This window comes from Notechis scutatus, chromosome 3 (genome assembly GCF_049901735.1).
Source record: "Notechis scutatus isolate UNSWTSFEM ecotype Mainland chromosome 3, rNotScu1.2, whole genome shotgun sequence".
Taxonomy (NCBI): Eukaryota; Metazoa; Chordata; class Lepidosauria; order Squamata; family Elapidae; genus Notechis; species Notechis scutatus.
In genome coordinates this window covers 54540754-54562890 of record NC_142011.1, presented here as the reverse complement: position 1 = coordinate 54562890, position 22137 = coordinate 54540754, and the positions used below count along the sequence as shown (strand labels likewise).

General features: G+C 40.6%; 2 protein-coding genes across 2 annotated transcripts in view; one reads left to right on the top strand and one right to left on the bottom strand.

Annotated features, from left to right (window-relative positions):
• Positions 1-9763, top strand: part of EPS8L3 (EPS8 signaling adaptor L3) — a 30765-nt gene extending 21002 nt beyond the window's left edge. The window contains 5 exon segments of the mRNA XM_087959994.1: positions 815-908; positions 3324-3446; positions 4920-5005; positions 6034-6166; positions 8612-9763. Coding sequence (XP_087816120.1) covers positions 815-908; positions 3324-3446; positions 4920-5005; positions 6034-6166 — 436 coding nt within the window. The 3' untranslated portion in view covers positions 8612-9763.
• Positions 9764-9951: 188 nt separating this feature from the next.
• On the bottom strand, positions 9952-19693 carry LOC113418818 (glutathione S-transferase Mu 1-like). The gene is made up of 8 exons (XM_087959996.1): positions 19590-19693; positions 16065-16140; positions 13458-13522; positions 13208-13289; positions 12559-12659; positions 11507-11602; positions 11316-11426; positions 9952-10201 (listed from the first exon to the last, which is right to left on the bottom strand). The coding sequence occupies exons 1-8, from the start codon at positions 19623-19625 to the stop codon at positions 10106-10108; spliced, it is 663 nt and encodes a 220-aa protein (XP_087816122.1). The 5' UTR covers positions 19626-19693; the 3' UTR covers positions 9952-10105.
• Positions 19694-22137: the final 2444 nt, after the last annotated feature.

Below are 22137 nucleotides of genomic sequence, written 5' to 3'. Positions count from 1 at the left end.
ATAGACATTATTTTGACTAATAGAAAATGGCAGATAGAATTTCCATGCATCAAATTCACTCTAGAAATTGCATTCCATGCAGACCTACTCAAGTTACACTGGCAGAAATACAATGAGGAATTAGAGAGTAGCTAACATTCTGACAAAAGTATTATGGACAAAGCTTTCATAGGAGGAGGGGGAGGAGTTGATTGTGAGACCAATAACAATAAATTAAATATATATATGTTACTCAACTCCCAGCAATTCTGGGTGGTTTACAGTTGTTTAAAATATTTAAGAACAAAAAGTCAATGCAAAAATACCACAATACAAAAATACCATACAAGATACAATACTTTTAAATTTTATTGAAATTATGTTTTTCTTTAGCATACTTATCAGTATGCTCATCTTTAAGGTGCCATGTTGTGGCTTTTGCTGCAACAAATTAACATGATTACTTCTCTGAAATTGGCATAAAAGAACTAAAGGAAGAACTAAAGGAAGAAACGGGAGCTTAAGTATCAGAGCCCTGCTGCTAGAGTTGCTTTAGTGCAAAAGAGCTCCATAATATTCTCAGCTGCCAGGTGTGCTACCTTAGGGAAGTGGGAGTCACGTTACTCAAATCCTGTAAAGGGGCCCACTCCAGCTGAGGTGTTTGGCCCACATTTGCAGAATCTAGTAGACATTCCATCACAAGAGATGTGGCCATGTAGAGACAAGGAGACAAACTCTTTTCAAGAGAATCTTTTACATCAACAAGGAAGAAGGAAGAGCAGGCTGCTCTTCTCCCAGACTTTTGTTCACAAGAGCAGATTTATTTCCTTTTCAGGACTTCCAATCCTCCCCAACTCATGCAAGCCATAAGTGATTTCCATGCACGGAATTCCCAAGAGCTCACTGTAAGAAAAGGAGACCTGTTAGAGGTAAGACTGAAAATCTAGTAGGTAAGCAAGCATGGTGCTCTTCACCAACAAAGCTGCTGTATGGCATCAAAAGCTATCTTGCTTTTTTACATAAACACCATCAAAGCAATTAAAGTCCAATCAAGACTAGGAAAGAGAGCAAATTACACCAAAGTATTTTGTTCTAAGCAGTATAAAAGACTAAAAAGAAAAAGAAAAGGAGAAGGTAGTTCTAATAATAATTCTTAATAGAAAACAGTCCATCTAGCTAGTTCACATCATTAAATAAAAGCAGAACTGAAGACTGGAATAGCCATCTTAGTCTAGAAGTCATCAATGCTGCAAATGATTATCATTGGCTCTTGAGCCAGAAGAACCTGAAAGAAACAGTGTGTAGATTTTAAAATCTGTAACTTTAAGTTATGTGGACTTCTGTAGACCTTAGCATGCCTTTTACCCAAACTCCAAACTTTTCTTCATAACCTTTTTCCAACAGTTTCCCTATAACAACATTTTCTTAACATTTATTGCCATGCATCATGAAACTTGACAGTCACACTAGTCTTTCTGAACTTGTACTAATGGCACAGGAATCATCTTTATTTATGTATTTTTTTAGAAAACATACCCGGCCACCCATCTAGGCAGCCCATGGCAACAACAGTACAATAACAACATGTAATTAAAAAAAAAAATCCAAAACAAGAAATGGTGCCTGGCATTCTTAAACAACACTCCCCAACAACAATAATAACAATACTGGGGTCATTTTTTCTACATTCTACAAGGCTAGACCTTGAACACTTTTCTTTTTAATAAGATTCAGTATTGAGTTCCTTAGACTATCCAGAGTTATCTCATATATTCTTCATCAATGATATATTGATGAAGAACAGACAGTATGTTATGTATTCTTTTATGTTATATCTCATATCTTGTTCACCAATTCCTCATATCTTCTTCATCAATGATTTAGATGAGGGATAGATGGGGAATAATCAAGTTTGCAGAAGATACCAAGCTGGCAGGAATAGCCAACACTTCAGGAGATAAGCTTAAGATATAAAAGGATCTTGACAGACTTGAACATTGGGCCCTAGCTAACAAAATTTATTTATTTATTTATTTGATTTATTTATTTGATTTGCCAATTGTTTACAAGATAATAAGTATAAATGTATACATAGTTGTGAATACATGAAATGGGTACATATAAGAAAAATAAAAGAATAAGAGAAACAATAGGACAGGGACGGTAGGCACGTTGGTGCGCTTATGCACGCCCCCTACATGAAATTCAGTGGTGAAAAAGTAAGGTTCTGCATTTAGCCAAGAAAAACCAAATGCATAGGTATAGTATAGGTAGATCAATAGTACTAATTGTGAGAGAGATCTTGGAGTCCTAGTGGACAATTATTTAAATAGGAGCCAGCAGTGTGCTGCAGCTGCCCCAAAAGCCAGCACAGTACTAGGCTGCATCAGAGGGATAGAATCAAGATTACATGACATATCAATACTACTCTATAATGCCTTGGTAAAAGCACACTTGGTATACTGGATCCAGTTTTGGTTGCCACGATATAAAAAAGAGACTCTACAAAGAGAATGGAGAAGAACAATAAAGATGATTAAGGGACTGGAGGCTAAAACATACAGCAATACCAACAGCATTTAGACTTATATAGTGGTGGGATTCAAAAAAACTTAACAACTGGTTCTCTGCCCTAATGACTTTTTTCAACAACCAGTTCACCAAACTGCTCAGAAAGTTAATAACCAGTTCTCCCGAAGTGGTGCGAACTGGCTGAATTCCGCCACTTGACTTATATACCGCTTCACAGTACTTTACAGCCCTCTCTAAGCAGTTTATAGAATCAGCATATTGCCTCCAACAATCTGGGTTCTCATTTTACTGACCTCGGAAGGATGGAAGGCTGAGTCAACCTTGAGCTGGTGAGAATTCAATTGCCAAACTGCCGGCAGTCAGCAGAAGTAATCTGCAGTACTGCATTCTAACCACTGCGCCATCACAGCTCTTGAATATAAAGAACGGTTGCTGGAATTGGGTATGTTTAGTTTAATGAAAAGAAGGACTAGAGGTGACATGATAGCAGTGTTCCAATATCTTAAGGGGTTGCCACAAAGAAGAGGGAATCAAGCTATTCTCCAAAGCACCTGAAGGGCAGGACAAGAAGTAATGGGTGGAAACTAATCAAGGAGAGAAGCAATTTAGAATTAAGGAGAAATTTCCTGACAGAACAATTAATCAGTGCACCAACTTGCCTCCAGAAGTTGTGGGAAGTTTTTAAGAAGAGTTTGGGCAACCATTTGTCTCAAATGCTATAGGATATCCTGCCTGAACAGGGGTTTGGACTAAACCTCCAAGATCCCTTCCAATTCTGTTATTCTGTTAAATTGAACTCTTCTATTTTTTAGATTTTGGATCAAAGAAAAAGATGGTGGCTTGCCAGAAATGCCATGGGGGAGAAAGGCTATATTCCTAATAATATTCTGGAATCTAAGAATCAGTCAGCATCTAAAGAGCACAATCCAGAGCAAGTGGGTACAATTTTCTGTTGCGTCATGTGGCATTGCAGGGACAGATTATTTCACATAATCACTTCTCCCCTTCTGTATAAAATTGAAGCAGCTTCTATTGGCAATGTGATACAAAATCAGAAAAAAGTTTGTGTTCTCTGGGAAAGTGGGCATCTCTGCATACTTCATTGGAACCAGCTGTTTTCTTCAGACAAAATTGCTCTCATTTATATCTCATTGGAAGCCCACATACTGAATTCTTCTTAATATCCAGCTTATGAATAATCCTGAATTCTGATTGTGTCATAAAGATAGCTGCAAATTCATGGAGGAGGAATAGCAAGAAGTCTCATCCCAACTGTTTAGGTTTTTTGGAAGCATCACAGAATTAAAACTGAGAAAAATAAATTGATAATTTAGTGAAAGCAGACATACTCAATCTGCTGTACTGATGTGAAAACATGGAATTGACTTATGCTAAATATAGACAGCACATTTGAAGCATCTAGCAGCAGCACTTAGGTATTTGAGATTACTGTAAATTTGTATGTGTTATATTTTCACATACACCACCCACTGAGAACAAGAACTGGAACTAACAGGGAGGACAATTAACCAGTGGAACAGCTTGCCATCAGAAGTTGTAGGTGCTTCATCACTGGAGGTTTTTAAGGGACTGGACAGTCACTTGTCTGAAAAGGTATAGGGCAGGGGTGGGATTCAAATTTTTTAACAACCAGTTCTGTGGGCGTGGCTTAGTTGGTGGTTGTGACTTGGTGGTCATGTGACTGGGTGGACGTGGCTTGGTCATCATGTTACTGGCTGGGCGTGGCCAACTCAACATCACTCACATCGAGGCACGCATCTCCTCGCCTGGCCTCTCATGACTGTGGGGATGCTGCAACAGTCGTAAGTGTGAAAAATGGTCATAAGTCACTTTTTTCAGTGCCATTGTAACCTTGAATGGTCACTCCACACAAGCAAAGTACCAGCAAAGGAGGGGAAAAAAACTCCAGAGATGTTCCTGAGACAGGAAGTCTAGTCCTGCCAAGACTGTAATAAGGGTTAACGGAGAGGCAGTTTCTGTAAGCAACACCAGAATGTTTCCTTCCTGCCTTCCTTACAGGATTAGGCCAGTAATTTCTTCTAACAACCGGTTCTCTGAACTGCTTAGAATGTTAACAACCGGTTCTAGCGAATAGGTGCAAACCTGTAGAATCCCACCCCTGGTATAAGGTTTCCTGCTTGAGAAGAGGGCTGGACTAGACCTCCAAGGTCTCTTCTAGCTCTGTTCTAATTGACTGATAGAAGGAAAATTTCAGATCCTCAAATTTGCAGCCATTTATTAGAAAATAAGATTGAGATCCAGCCCAGTTGTTGAGACTTATTTACTGTAATTACACTTATTTCTAAATAGGTAGGCCTTTAGAAGTTTGAGCAATTGATATCCTTTTTTCCTCTGAATCATCTTGTTCCTGTTGTCTCTGTATATAGGTTTCAACACATTTCACTGATATCCAGCCAAGTTCCTCACCAGCAGAAGTCACAGTTTGGCTCAGGACAAAAGGTTTTTCCAAGATGTAGGTGTCATTTTAATAACTAGTCTAAGAAATCTGATTCTGGTCATGACTGATTTGGTTGTTCTAATACTTTATATCCGTGGGATGAAGAGTTTTTTTTTTTAATTTGGTTTGTCAATTGCTTACGAGATAATAGGTATAAGTAAAAACATAGTTATTAATACATGGATACACATAAGAAAAATAAAAGAATAGGAAAGGGATGCTTATGCACGCTCCCTACAGACCTCTTAGGAAAGGGGTGAGGTCAATAGTAGACAGTCTAAGGTTAAAGTTTTTGGGGTTTGGGGAAGAAACCACAGAGTCAGGTAGAGTATTCCAGACATTGACCACTCTGTTGCTGAAGTCGTATTTCCTGCAATCAAGTTTGGTGAGATTAACCTTGATTTTGTATCTATTGTTTGCTCTTGTATTGTTATGGTTGAAGCTGAAGTATTCGTTGACAGTTAGGATATTGCAATGTATGATTTTATATACTATACTTAGATCAGACCCAAGGCATTAAGAGTTGTGTAGAGTAGTAAACTCCTTCTTCACTTTCAACTGTTTAGTCCTCTGACACTTAACTTTCCTGCAGATGTACTGCAGCTACTAATCCCAGAAATCATACTATCACTATGACCAAAGATGTCCAGTTGGAGATATAATTCTAGGTGCTGATAGATTACAGAAACTGTAGGTGTAAATTTGCTTTTAAGCAAAAATAGAGGAAGGTGAATATGATAATGGTAACTTATACAGGAAAGACCAGATTCCACATTTACAGTCAAGCACAAAAAGCTCACCGATCAAGTGTCAGAACTAGAAAGGGCCATGTTCCAGTTCTCAGTCATGCGGCCATTTTCAACTCTAACTACACAGAATGGTTGAGAAACCCAGATTGTTTATTTTCAACAATAAAAAGGATGCACTGTAGCATGGCCCAATAAATAAAACATATAGAATCAGGTCCAACCCTGCTTTCTTCTTCAGAAGTCCTCAAGAGTGGCTGATTTGACTACATATGTGCCTTTTGGTTATTTCAACAGCACAGTTAAATCCCTTGGCATCTTAAATGGTAGACAGCTACTGTCGATGAGCCAAGAAGAACTGAAAATGGTCTGCCCGGAAGAGGGAAGAAAAGTATTTTCAATGCTTGCAGGAGTTAAATCTCCACTGTAGGTAAGACAATGTCTAAATCTTGATCATCAATTCAATCTCAGCATACCTGCTGGAAAAATACAGTATGCTACCATATTGTCAATGACGCTTTGTAGTGGAATTCAGTCTCCCTCTTTTTTAAAATGACACCACTGAATGAAGGAACAACTAAAACTGTTCTGACCAAGGCTTCCCGAGAACATAATTAAGCACATGCTTATTTAAAACAACTCTTGTTTTATTTCAACGCTGGGAATTATGTTCATTCCTAGCCAGTAATGAGTCCCAAACAGTCCCTTCGAGATAAGCACCCACCTTTCTTTCCTTTGAATTGCTGCCAACAGCTAGAGTGCCAAATGAATTATAAAAAACCAACTAAAGTACGAAGTCCACACAGAGCTTCAAGAATGAATCTGAACCAAACAAACAACTTTGCTTCCTGCAAAGGTTTCATCATATTTGCCTGTCCTTTATACCTTATGGGAGGGGCAATCACCTCCCAGCCTTACTCCCGAGTTGCCCCTTTTGTTTCAGCTGCTCTCGACTTCTAGCAGCTCTGCGCAGACGCGCACTGGGAACAGGCTCCCCTGGTTCCTCTGCCTTGCTGCTGCCAGGCTCTGGAGGCTCCGGAGTCAGCACATTAGTCCCAGATGGTCCTGGCCCCATCTCTGCATTGGACGCAGGACCCTCGTCCAAGTCCTCTCCAGATTCCCGGACTGGTCCCTGTTCTTCCCCACTGTCCGATTCTGCTGCCGTCTGCACAGGCTGCCGGTGAACCACAACAAAAACATTCATTGTCAGGACTGTTTTGGATTTTTATCTGATCAATACCTTAGACAGGAGATGTCCATTCAAAAAGGAATTGGCCTCTGAAGCCCACCAGCGATTTGGCAGATGAGACCTTCTGCCAATGGAATGGACTCTTTTTGGGAGCATTGTGATGGTGGTGGTGGGAATTAAAAGAAAGATGTGCCTTAACAATAAGCACATGGTCCTCATTTCCCCCACAGAACAGCAGGATGTATATATTTGTTTGTTTGTTTATTATTCATTTATTCATTCAATTTATGAGGGGACCTTGGTGCTCTCTGAGCTTGGTTGTCTTCTTGCAGATGTTCCTTTAGCCAACTAGCTACCTAGTTTGGATAATGAAAAGAGAGCACATGCTCCCTCATTTCAACCCTGAGCTACAAATATTCATTTATCAGTATTCAGTTTATGTACCCACACGTCTGTCATCATAAGTCATTCTAGATAGCTAGGAGCAGTTCAAAAACGTAACAAAAATTAAGTACTTTACCAGCACCTATGATGAAAACTAAACAAGCAGCAATTAAAATAACCACATCAAGGACATTCAAAAGCCTGTGCTCGGGAATGCACAGGGCTTGCAAATGGCCAGCTGGGAATGGTCCTGCAGAAAGTTGGGTATTTTGTTTTTGTTTTTGCTTAACACATCCGAAACAGGGTAAAGTACTTTGATTTAACCATCCAAAGATGGTTGGTTTGGCATCATTCTATACACATGTAGGTTACTGCTTATTCCTTGTTTTTTTATATATTTAGCTAAGAAAGATATGATAAATTAGCACATAATTTTACTTCATCTATAAGGAAATCTGGCTGCGTAATTTAAAAGAACAAGGCTCAGTTGTTATAAATGCACCCCTACAGGCAAATCATGAGATAGTCACACCAAATGGGGATCATTTTTGCCATTCATTTCCCCGGCATCTTACTCTTAATATCACAAACTCATGAGATAGTGTTGTGAAAGAAAATTGTACAATAAGCACAAGGGATCAAAGAGTAATATTCTGCCCGCAATGTTTTATAAGACCGTTAAAGAGAAGTGAGGCAGCTTGAATCCAACCTTAGATATTTTCTAATCAGGGGTGCTATTGTACTTTCTGTCAAGGATACTTCTATCTAAATAATTGTAGTACAAAAATGTGCTCTAAAATCTTAACATTTCTTCAAAGATAACACTTTCATTGTTCTGATGAAGAAGCATATATAGTATTCTTCCAGATCAACTATTTATCTTGGGGGGAAAAGTGATACAATATATATTTTTGGAAAACTGAAAAGTTATTTCATGTGCAAAGCAGCAAAACACTAACCAACCATTGGTAGATTTGTAGATTTAGGGTGCTCACTTCTGTTTGAAATTTACTAAATGGCCTTATTTAGTCTCTATTATTAAGCACACCCACTACAATATTGCTATGAGGATAAAAGTGTATTTACTTCCATACAGTACATAATCCTGAGCTCTTCAAGAATATGACTTAAGCCAGAGTTCCCCACAGGTTGGGGAATTGCAGAATAGTGAATTCTGAATTCACATAATACCAAGGTGAAATTAATCATACCCCATTGTAATTTTCCATGAGGTTGGTGTAATTTTTTTTTAATGGCTAGTTTTTCTAAGTTAGGGTTTGACCTCTGTGCTTCTCTTCACAGTAATGGTCCTCAGCGTTAGCGTTTGCAGATCTCCCAAACTATTTCATCATTTATTTTGAAGAGATCATCACTGCATCAATGGCACAACTCACTGAAAATGTTATTAGCTGCATGGTAATCTTCAGTCCACTAATTTTCCAGTTAGTTTGTAATTGCTGTGTTTAAGAATAGTCTTCAAGAGGGCTTTAAGATGCTTCTGTAAATGCTGTAGCAAGTAACATGCTTACCATTTTTGAATGATCTCAGGAACATCTGTAAAGGGCTGTTATTACAGTGGTGACATGCTCTTCTATTATTGGACTATGGCTTTCAGGATAGGGATAATAGCACTAGCACTTAGACTTATATGCCACTTCACAGTGCTTTGCAGCCCTCTCTAAGCAGTTTAGTCAGTTTATTGCCACCAACAATCTGGGTCCTCATTTTACCAACCTCGGAAGGATGGAAGGCTGAGTCAACCTTGAGCCTGGTGAGAATCGAACTGCCAAACAACAGGCAGCAGCCGGCAGCAGAAGTAGCTCATAGTACTGCATTCTAACCACTGCACCACCACGGCTCCTCTTAAGAGTATTCACCTACTTTCCAACTTTCATCATTAGATGCAAACATAGTTTAGGACAAGAAAAAATTGCTTGGAATTATAAGAGTCAGGTTGTTCATTCCTTCTGGTGCTCTTTCACACTTCTGCATTATAAATGAAGAAAATTATGTATTTACTGGTTGAAATATACCATTTTATGAGTATATTATGAATATGAGTATATTGAGTTTTTCTTTAATTTCTCCATTTGTCAATTTAGAAATATTTTCACTGATTTATGCTAGAACATGGTAGAGAAGTTGGACAGAAAAATGAAGTGATTGTTTAAAAAATAATCAATCAACTTCCCTTCTATGAAAGTAACTGTTTAATTCCAAATTGTGCATGTTTATTCATGTGATATTAATCCCAGGATTTGACAGCTTGTAAATTTTGGATTTGCAAAAAATATTGGACAATTGACTCATGATTCAGTGTTCAGGAACGTACTTTAAATAAATCAGAATTCAGTTTTCTAATGCTGCTAATGTTAATCTAACTTATTTTGTTTAATTGAGCTTATTTAAATATTTCTCATATACAATGGAAAATAAAATTAGAAGCCTTTTATATTTCTTCTGTGCTGTTCTCATTTTAGCCAAAGGCCAACAGCCAATCAGCTTTGAGCAGACATGAAAGCAGTTCTTCATAAAGGCACCTTCATGTGAATTACATTAAAACACAGAGATAAAGCAGGAGGTGTGAGAGACTAGAAGTCAAAAGTATGTGATAGTGTACCAAACATGACAACATTACCAAGTAATTCCAAGATACTTTATTGAGCACTACTGCATTGCAAATACCTAAACATTTGCATCACAATTCTACAGAAAGATCTTTTTTTTTCTTATCAAGAAAAAGAATGGAGAAAAAGGGGGAAGTATCTCATCCAGCAACAAAGATGTTTTTTTACTTTATATTTTCTTGTTACCCCATTTGGCCATCTTATTGTTAACTGGAGTTTTCATAAAGCGGCTGGAACTCATGTAAGCAGCAATTTTCTCCAGGGCCTGAGGATGCAGACGAAATAAATATTTAGATCGAGAGAAACTGTTAAATAGACCAAAAGCTCAAGGAGTCATAGTCCTACCAACCACCCAATAAACCCACCATCCAGGCAACCACTCTCATTTCTTCTACACTAAAAATACATTTTAGTTCAGGGGTCTCCAACCTTGACAACTTTTAAGCCTGGCGGACTTCAACTCCCAGAATTCCCCAGCCAGCTTTGTTGGCTGGGGAATTCTGGGAGTTGAAGTCCGCCAGGCTTAAAGTTGCCAAGGTTGGAGACCCGTTTTAGATGAAACCACATTAATGGAGTACCCTCCACATGCCTTTTCCCTTCAACCTCCGCTGCCATGCCTGGTTGGGAAAGATGATGGGGGTGAAGTCCAAAAATATCTGAAACTATCAGTTAGGGTAGGAGTCCCCAATCCCCGGGGCCACAGAAGTGGCCGGCAAGCACGAATTCATCCTCACTTGTGTGAGTAGAGGGGGAACATGTTGCGCATGCACTCCAAACAGAGCTGCATGCATCCCCTCCCCACACTCCCTCCCGCAAAGCTAGAAACTCTGAATTAGGGAATGGTTGCTAGATTTAGTGCCAGTTATATTTTGCTTTCCACCTAGAATTGGAGGGGAAACCTTTGTTTCATTTTGTATAGTTACTCATTATTTTAAATCCAAAGTCTTGGGGGGCTTAGGGAGAGCTAAAAAAGAATTACATTTACACAGGTGGCCAGTAGATTTCCCACCTGCACCTTCTGAAATCATTCCATTATGGTACTCTGTTTTACTTATCACACATGTATACCAATTATGAGTTTTGCCACTTGGTGGTAGACTTTAAAATCCTTGCACCATTTAGCAACCAGTACATCATAGGAAAATGTACATTAAATAAAAGTATGGAAAGGAATCTACCACCAAGTCTTCAGGTGCTTATTTCGTATACTAAAGGGACAGGAGCCCATACCATCAGGATGGTATTTTTCACATACTTCTGCCCATGCCAATTTGGGCATCCAATCTAGCCAAAAGATTAATCTGTCAGTTCTTGCCAAAACCCACAAAACTAAGTCACAAGATCCACAAGCCAGCAAATTTCACAGAGCCAAAGCTAACCTCAAAACGGGTCAGAAAATCTTGAAGTTTCTTGAATTGATCAAGGCACTTGGGTTCAAGCATGCGGTTTTGATCAAGTACATCATACATGAGAAAGTCCACAAATGTGATCTGGGGGGGAAATAATCAATAGTGAGTTACCAAAAAGATCAGACCTGCCCAGAGATACCCAGGTATGGCTATGCACATACCTTATCCCCAGCAAACCACTTTCTATCCCCCAAAAACTGGGAGAAGAGTTTCAGTTTCCCTGGTAACTGTTCCAAATATCCAGGCTTGAGTTTCTCCTGCAAAACAAGCAAGCAGAAAAAACTGAATTGAAACTGTTGCTTGTTTCTACTCAACAGTTATGGAATTTGACGTGCTCCATCCAAGAACCCTCAGAGGAAGCTCCTTACATTCTGATGGCATTACAGCATATTTGACAGTATCTTTGGATCACATAAAATATATTCCTTCCAGTCCAACCACTTCAGCAATATGTGCAATGTGAGCAGGAAGGATTAAAATAAATTGTTGCAAACATAATTCAACAATTATACTGAAAAGTGAAGGAAAACTATTTTGCATTTTAACCTCCAGAGAGCTAGTTGACATGTTTATTATTTGGAGCATTATGCAAACACACAACACAATTCCCCTATGCAGATATTCACATATTGATTTCAAATATCAGCAGATATCTAAGTTTAACATGGAAGTGTGTGCAAAGATCAATATCATGAACTGGAAGGTTTACCGTATTTGCCGGCGTATAAGACGACTTTTTTGCCCTAAAAAACATGCCTCCAACTGGGGGGGTCAAGGGAGAAGGGAAAGCAATGGTGGAAGGTCTCCTGATATGAAGTTCCCCACCAACGCAGGCAGCACCATATCTGGGCATGTATTTTGAGTGGAAATGTTGGGGGGTCGTCTTATACGCCCAGTCGTCTTATACGCCGGCAAATACGGTATATTTGTAGGTTTCACATGTAGACCTTTCCAAATTCTTTAATGCCTGAATGCAGACAATAGCCCTTAAAAAAAAAAAACCCTCTCCATCTTGATTCCCACAAAATGGACACAGATATTGACATATGGTATCACTTTTATACACTTGCCACAAGATACTTTCAGAGACACACCCGGTAATTATGCTTTCTATATTATAATTGGATCCGGTATTTAATTTGTACAGCATTACATGGCATCAGTTCTCTATTCCCATTTACGAGAAAATGGAAATGAAGGTGACTCAACTTACAAAGTCAGGATTGTAGGAAATCATCCCCAAGGCCATACGGAAATCCATCACCTGATTCTCCAGCATGTCCACTCTGATAAGTTCTTCCTCAGTTTCACCACCTGCAGATAGTATAGGCAGGGGTGTCAAAGTCAAGGCCCTGGGGCCCGAATCCGGCCCGTGGGGTGCTTAGATCGGGGCTGTCCTGGAAATAGTAAAGGACCAGCCCATGGTGCCTCTGCCAACGAAAATGGAGCTTGGGAAGGCTACGCATGGCCCTCCCAAGCTGTTTTCTCTTGACAGAGGTTTGCAGGAGGCCATCCCAGCTGAAAACGATGCTGGTGAGGGCCGTGTGTGCCCCCTCCCCCCAAGCCCCATTTTTGCTGGCAGATGTTTGCAGGAGGCCATTGCAGCCGAAAACAGAGTTTGGGAGCCAGTTTTCACTGACAGAGTGCTTGGGCCACCATAGGCACCTCCAACACAAGTGATGTCGTGCTGGCCACGCCCCCCAGCCACATACACACACACACCCAGGTCAGATACAACTCTGATGCAGCCCTCCATGAAATCGAGTTTGACACCCCTGGAATAGAGAGATGAGAAATGCTGGGCAGCAGAAACAGGTCTTAATCAGCCAGTTCAGCTTCCAAGAGAGCTCAGGTATACGTACACAGATGGTGCTTGCGTGCGATGTACCTGAGAATAGCATTACTCTGTGTCAATTTGGTCTTGCCATCAATTAAGTATGGAAGCTGGAAAATAAACAGAATGAACTACTTAAGAACAAACCTTTGCAATATTAGGCTTTCACATGATTGATCCCCATCAGCTATCCTCTTTATTCAAGTCCTCATATATGAATACCATAGAAAACAGCAGATTAAGATATTCTTCCAACTATTGTAAATATAGTTACTTACATTAGGGAAGTCCAGCCCCAATTTTTCTTTTTCACTGATCCATTTACTTTTATCATAATCAGGAGCTGGTAAGAAATGGGAGGTAGAAAGTTCAGACAACCAGAAATTTCAAATCAGATGCAAACAGTTTACCTTTCACTAGAAAAAGCAATCAATTTTAGAAAATGCAAAAACTGCATGCTTTTCCTGACCCAGTTATAGCAAGTACTATACCACTTGCTGACAAGTTTAGGCAAACTTTTTGAATCCCCACTCCTCCATTACCTCAGCCATTCAATGATTGGTTGCATGATAAGCACAGCTTGGTTACTAATTAATCCAATTTTCGGAATATGTCCATTGCACTGAACCATAAGGTAATTAAATGGACTAGGTTTATATAACACATCAAATCACAAAACAAAAATTAACAGAGGGAAGCAATCCAAGCTTAGCATGCTATTAACAGACATTAAGTCTTCAGCTGGCCCAGTTAAATATATTGTGAGACTTCTGTGGGTCATCTTAATTCTCGGTTTCATACCAAGAATATTCCCCAGAACATCATGTAACATTCTACAAGTTGTTTCAAGGAAACAATTTGGCAAGATCAAGCCACATGAAGAAATCATTCTGCCCAGCTGCACAAATGGAAAACCCCATAAATATTTGGCACAATAAATAATTAGTTGTCTTATTTCTCAGATTTAGATGTCCTATTTGAAAAAGAGAATTTGGTGCTGATGTAATACAGGGTGGCTACCAATAGGAACAGCCTGTTCAGAATTGCTGCTGTGATCCTATGATTCCCATCGACCGCCGCTTCTCCCTATAAACATCCCAGGCTTCCCTATTGACTTGTGGGAAGATGTCAGAGAACAGTGTAAACAAGGATCACATGACCACAACAGCAGCACAATGGTATCAAATGGCAAGAACTTTCCAAAATTTTATTCCCACAGGAATAATGGGTCCCAGCATCTGTAAGTTAGCTCGTTTGAGGTACCTTGATTGAAAAGGTTTTGCCCTATGGTACACCATTTCGGCCAGTTAAAAGTTGCAGACATGAAAGTTTTAGTAGTGTACAGATGGGATATACATGTGTATATGCTACCATGTTTCCCTGAAAATAAGCCCTAGCATGATTTATCAGGATGCTCGTAATGTAAGCCCTACCCCCAAAATAAACCCCAGTTAAGATTGTCAGCCAGATGGCCGCATTTAGTACCATGTTTCCCTGAAAATAAGACCTAACCAGAATATAAGCCCCAATGCATCTTTTGGAGCAAAAATTAATTGGTCTTATTTTGGGGGAAACACAGGTAATATGTAATTCAATGCAAATGTTAGCTAAATGATGACCAACCATGACCACTGCCTAAGAAATCATCTGGGGAGCCAATCAAAAGCTAATTCTAGACATACATTTCATTAGATGGAGATCCAGAAGCTATAATCCAATACTGCAATGAGGGACCGAAGTTGGAGAACACCAAAGCTACAAAGTAACTCCAAGTGCCAATCCTTTGTATTGTTTTCCTATACATTAAAAACTAACCTTTCTCGGATGTGTAAGCCCAACATCATATATAAAAGGTGGAAGGGAGGAAGCACCTCAAGCTATCGCAGAATATCCTATAACACCAAAATCTCTCCCACATCTTTTAATACCTATCATACTAAGGTTGACCTGAAAGTAACTTGCAAGTAAAACAAAGAAATCTTCCAGAGCAGGGCATGGGCATAAGTGCAAAAGAGCATGGTTAGAGAGAGAAGGAATGGGAAACAGGTAAGGCCCTTGAGTGGGTTGGTATCCAAGTAGAGAGAGAGAGAGAGAGAGAGACCAAGAATAAGCAGAGATAAATGGAGATATTCTCCTGGATTAGAAGCCTGCAATTGTAACAATAAAGATTATGCAACATCCTTGACTTGCAACTTTCATTAGAAGATCACTATTATACTCAATAGGACTCACCTAAAGCCAACTCAAGAGCATGACATGTGCACAATGCTGAACAAAATTATTATTTCTGCATGCTCCCCCAGTTATACAATTTTTGGCAGCAAATAGCTAAAGGGATAGGTATATTAGAATCATTTACAGATAAGGCACCCAAACATTATTATGAGCCAGAGGTCTCCCTAATGAGATGACAATCTGGATGAACCCAGTTCTAACAGCAACATATTCCAAAAGAAGCTGCCTGAGATGATGAACAGATATAAGGAGACTGTTGTGATATAAAGGAAAATTTTCTTAAGTTAATGGCTTTGGAAAGAGGCCCATAACATTGCACTAGAGGTATTATCTGGAAAAGTTCCAATACAACAGTTGTATAACAGCCCAGCCTTCAATGAACAGCTCCATCTAATTATTGTGCGTACCACCCTATCTTAGGTAACTTAAGGAATGTTGAAATAATTTACTCCGCTTTTCTTCTACTCTAACCTTTTATATATTTGTGTTGAACAAGAATAAGTTTCTCACATTCTTGGGAATACTCAGAAGCTAGAAATGAATGCAATTTCTTTTGAATGAAGAGCTGAGCTAATATTTACATTCAATAAGTTATATTCACAGAAGGAAACAGGATGGAGTACAAATGAAATTCAGCAAGGCACACAAACCTTCTCCACAGCTGTAGAACTTATCTTCATAAGATGTTCCCGTGTATTCAAGTAGCAATCGAATGCTATGGGCAAGCTGTACAGAAAACAAGCAAACCAGCTCTCAGATGGGTGGGGTAAAATTAACATTCTCAAGTATTCTCTTTACAAGATGTAAAGAGATGAGAGCCCGTTGAGGTAAACAGGGCCAAAAAATTGACAGTCGAGATTTCAGGAATGCTCTTTATTCTTACTGGGTAGAATAACAGGCACTTTGAAAGCCTCCTATCAAGATTTTCTCACTAATCCATCTCGTACCAAGCAAATCAAGGCAGGGTTATTTCAAGTTTCTTCTCAACTTTTCTTCCTTCTTAGGACTGAACTCTTCCCACAATGATTTGCACATTCCTTCCTCTTTGCCAAGACCAGTTTTCACACTTGTTAACTAGCCAAACATCCCCTTGGGCCTAGAGGAAGAAGCAGTTCAAAACTATGAAGGCGTACTTACGTTTGATAAAGCAAAAACATATATTCAGTGTTCCAACCAGGTGCTTGTCGTGGGTTCTTTTTAAACTGTACCAATTAGACCAGTGATGATGAACCTTTTTGTTGTGGTGTGCTGAAAGTGTGTGCACGCCGGCACCCACAATGCAATGCGCCACCCTCTCGTGCATGCACATGCAACCCACTGCCCCACCCTCTTACCTGCACTGTGCATGCGTGCGCCTCCTAGCTGATTTTTGGTCAGTTTGAGGCTGTTTTCGCCCTCCCGGAGGCTCGAGGGAAGCCTCTGCAGCCTTGGGAGGCTGAAAATGGGCCCGTTTCGGCACTTCCGGTATTTCCAGAAGGCCCATTTTTTTGGCCTCCCGAGGCTGCAGAGGCTTCCCTCAAGCCTCTGGGAGGGCGAAAACGGCCTCAAACGGACTGAAAATCAGCTGGCAGGCGCGCACATGTGCACTGCAGATAAGTTTGGCTGGGGCTCACGTGCTCGCACAAATGGCTCTGCATGCCACCTGTGGCATGCGTGCCATAGGTTCGCCATCACAGAATTAGACTGATCCAGACATAAGACACAACACCACTGACCCTGGGCAGATGATTTCTTTGTACCTTTCCAGAAGGGTTGGAGAGATGTTTTATTTTTTTTAAATGTACATATTGAGGGGATAAAAGCACCAACGGCCTCGCCCTGTCCTTTGTCTCTCTTTTTTTTCTTTACCCATTTCGATCCAACTGTACATTTCTTATTTCTGTAAACAATGGCAAACAAAAAAAAAAAAAAAAAAAAAGCGATTTATACCATTGCTATAATTACTATATGATTACTATTCCATATACTATAATTTATATAATGCTATTCAATATATTTTATACTATTACCATTCAATTAGAATGACCGATTGCTCTATTATTATCTATATACTATGCTCTATATTATTACTATCATACATCTTTTTTATGCTTATGTTAGAACAATTAATCAGTGGAACAACATGCCCCCAGAAGTTGTGAATGCTCCAACACTGGAAATTTCGTTTCTATATTGTGCTGTCCAGACAGTATATAGGTAATGGGAATTGAGTTAGTTAAGTTAGAATTGGGAGCTGTCCCCTTAAGGGAATGCCTCATGGTAAATGTAGTTAATGCATCCTGGGAAATGTAGTTCATGTCATGTGGTCACATCTGTAATCCTGATTGGTCATTGAACTGACCCTTGGTTGGGTTGGGGGAGGTTCCTTCACTCTTGCCTGGACCCCAGAAGTGTGCTGGTACTTTCATCCCATAACAAAGGAGCAAGGGGTACCCTTACTCCTTTGTTATGGGATGAAAGATCTCTATTCTTTTACACTATGAAGTCAGCTATGCAAAAAATTGGACATTAGATGGATCTCGACATAACTGTGAGTTATATTTGAGGATGCCTGGTGAACCAATAAAGAAACTTTGTATGGAAGCCATTGTAGAGTTGTCTGTCTGTCTTTATATTACATATATACTTCTTTTCCTCTCTTTTGGCCCATCCACTCCTTCTAAAGGAAAAAATGCCTTTTGTTGTCCATTATATACTCCATTTGCTGCCAGTGGAAGAGCTCCAAAACACGCCTCCTCCATTCTCCTCCCACACCCATGATAAGGTTACACAGCTTTATTGGCAACTCCCGCCAAGTACACTCTGGGGAAAAGGTTCAAATGGAAGGGAAAGAAGGCAGCACCAGTTCCTGAAATTTGCTAAGCAGCCTGCTCCTCCACATTGATCTTCAGTTAAGATTACATTAAAACAATTCCTGTTCTCTGTAGCCAGCGTAGCCACGCAGAATGACAGAAACTGTAGTCCAACTTATTTGGACGACTTCCATTTAGGCTGGATAATATTAGAGCCACCTGAGCAGGAAACTCTGCTACTGAAATCCTGTTAATGGTTATTTGAGCTCCTTCAATATTTTCCAATGCTTCCAACAAAACTTATTTTTCTTTATCAATATAATTATAGGGGGAACCAAGGGGAGCAATGGTTCAGACAGATGGTTTATATTTTCTCCAACCACATCAGTAAAAACAAGTGAAATTTCTGTTCCACGCACAGTTTAAACACATAGTAGTCCCCATTTATACAATTCCACTGTATTCACACATAGCCAGGGCAGGCAAATCCTTGGGACCAGGAGTCACGCTAAATGTCCTCCTTGGGTGGCGGATTTTCTGTTGTGAATAAATAACAAAGAAAAGGATTTCCTACTGACTTTAAGGTGTGATCTTTGGAAGGCAAGAGGTAATTTAGAGTCTGGAAGTTTGAGTGTTTATTCAAATTTCTTGAACTTCCCTTCCCACCCTTTATCTACGGGGCAGGAAAAAGAAGAGATAGATAGATATTCCTCCAGGAATGATCACCTGATTTCATTGTGAAGACCCAAGTAGCAGGAGAAATGTAAAAAGCCATCTTGAAAACGTTAAATGTGCTTTAACCGTGAACATTATCCTACCCCTCCCTCCTTCCCCTCTGCACCGCAATTCCGGCAACGTTTATTTAGACCCAAACTGCCAATTTTACTCAACACGTCGGGCACACCGCTCTCTTCTCCCGAGACAAAGGAAGTGGGGCGCGGGAAGAACAAAACCAGTTTCTGTCGGGCAGCGAGCGAGCTCGGTCTGCAGGCGCAGGAGACTCAATTAGGCCTCTTCCCCCTCCCCACAGAAACAAATGCCCGCGTGAAAGAAAAACCCAGCTGGTCTTGCAAGCAGCCAGGCTGGCAATGGCCTCGCCGGAAACTGGAGGAAGGCCAGAAGCCCGACGGGATCTGCCACCTCTCCTTCCGTTCGCCAGCAGGCAAAGAAAGGCCTTACTGGGGCGCGCGGGGGAAGCCGGGGGGGGATCTCCCCGTCTTTTCAAACGGAGCGTCTTGCAGGAGAGGCGGCCAGTTTCTTGCACGCCTCGGCTCCAACCTGGAACCCCCGTCGGTGGGAGCAGCGAGAGAAGAGAGCAGCAGGTCTTTGCCCGGCAAGCGGGGAAAGCAAAGCCAACGCCGTTTTCTTGCCCGAGCAACTCACCCCTCTAATGTCCCAGTAGCCCAGAATCATCGGCATGGCGCGCTCTTGCAGCTCTTCGGCTCTGTAGCTAACACCGCGGACCGTGGGCTGTGCAGGCTAAAGAGGTAGGCTCCGTCTGAGAGAGGCTTAATAAACTGCTAACGCGCCGCCTCGGTTGCCAAAAGAGGCAGCGGCGGTGGAGGTGGAGGTTCGCCAAAGTGGGTGGGATGGGCCGGCAGCAGGGTGGGCCCATAAGGTGCTTATGGGGTGGGCCCATAAGCAGAAGCGTCCATTGCGCGACTAGCAAGTGGTCTTTCGGGCGCCGCCGGCCCCTTCGAAAGAGCGACTTTTTGCTGAGTTTGGGTTTTGAGTTTGGATGGATTTTGAACGGCTCTTCTGAAATTTGCCCTCTTTTAAGTCCACTTAGATCCGGCCTCGGTAGTGGGCTAGTAGTACTTTGCAGGTCTGGTTGCACTGTGGAGATGAATGAGAAAGAGCTCTAACGGCTTCTAACATTCCCGAAACTGTTAACGCTTGCTTAACGCGAGGTCCAAAGTGCGTGGATCGAGAAGAACTTTGAGCGTATGTGTATGTGAATGAATTCAGTACGAAATCCAGAGCAAGCAATTGGTGCTTAGCAGCAAACTTTACCGAGTCAAAGGTGAGACCGGAATCCGCAGAAGTGGCCGTCCAATCTTCTTTTTCCCTTGGTTTATGTCATTTTTAACCGTGATTTCTGGCTGCAAATAGCAAAGGGTGGAAGCAGAAAAGCCTGCTCCGAAGACTGACTGAATCACTGGTTTGGAAATTTGTCTGCGAACTGTGGTCACAAAAACCAAGATGGTGACCACGATGGTGTGAACTTATACAAAGGAGAATATCTGTAGCTCAGGATTGACATGAGGGGTGCTCTCTCAGCTTGCTTGTTTTCTTGCGGGCGTTTCATTAACCACACTAGGTAACATCATTACTAGTACTAACACTGATGATGTTATTAGTTTGGGTAATAAAATGTCTGTAAGAAAACAAGCAAGCTCAGAAACCACCAAGGACCCCTAGCAGTGTGGTCTAAATGCCACCCATGTTTATGTATATTTGGAGGTGTGGTGATCTAGTGGTGAAGAGGCTCACTTCCCACTTGGGAGTTCAATCCTAGGTAACAACAGATGCTTCTCTACTTGGGTGCTAAGAAAAAACTACCTGCTGTGAAGGCCACATAGGATCAGGAAGGGCATCCAGACAGTAAATGCTCACCTCCGTCCAGTCGCCCTGACTCTACCCCAAATTTAATAGACTAAAGAGTTATAAAAAGGGAATATATATATTTAATGCACATTAAAAAAAGAAGCAGAACTTAAGTTGCACCATTGCAGCCATTATCTTTTGCATAGCCTGCAGACATGCACTAACCAGGCTTGACTGTTTAGCATTTTCTAAATCAGAGTTGCTAGGTGTTGTCATTTAATGTGACACTTTAAATAAAGGATATTTTCAAAATTGTTTTTATGGTATCTCATTTTCTCCACATCCGCACGATTCTACTTGAATAACAACAGCTGAAATGGAATCATCGATCCTTTGTTCTATCTTTTCATTTTTAATCCAAATGTCTATACAGTAGAAGTCTGGACTGCACACTTCTAAGACTTCACACGATCTAGATTCTATCCCTCTGTTAATGCAGCCTAGTGTGCTGGTGTTTTTGACAGCTACACACACTGCTGACTCATATTTGAACATCCTCTAGGACTCCCAAGATTCCTCTCGCAGTTACTACTGTTAGAATAGAATAGAATAGAATAGAATAGAATAGAATAGAATAGAATACTTTATTGGCCAAGTGTGATTGGACACACAAGGAATTTGTCTTGGTGCAAGGTACATTCATTAAGAATCAAGAATCATAATGTACAATACTTAATGATAGTCATAGGGTACAATCAACAATCAAATCATACTTGGAAACAGTCAAGTGGGAGGGGATGGGTGATAAGGAGTGGTGAGAAGATTAACAGTAATAGTAGTGTACACTTTGTAAATAGTTGAACAGTGTTGAGGGAATTATTTGCTTAGCAGAGTGATGGCTTTCAGGAAAAAACTGTTCTTGTGTCTAGTTGTTCTGATGTGCAGTGCTCTATAGTTTCATTTTGAGGGAAGGAGTTGAAACAGTTTATGTCCGGGATGTGAGGGGTCTGTAAATATTTTCACAGCCCTCTTTTTGACTCATGCAGTATACAGGTCCTCAATTGAAGGCAGGTTGGTAGTAATTGTTTAGGCAGACCTAAACAGTCCTAAATTAGGCAGTCCTAATTATCCTCTGAAGTCTGTGTCGTTCCTGTTGGGTTACAGAACCAAATCAGACAGTTATAGAAGTGCAGATGATAGACTCAATAATTCCTCTGTAGAACTGTATCAGCAGCTCCTTGGGCAGTTTGAACTTTCTGAGTTGGCGCAGAAAGAACATTCTTTGTTGTGCTTTTTTGATGTTAGGTGTCCATTTTAGGTCATGTGATATAGTAGAACCTAGAAATTTGAAGGTCTCTACTGTTGATACTGTGTTGTCTAGTAT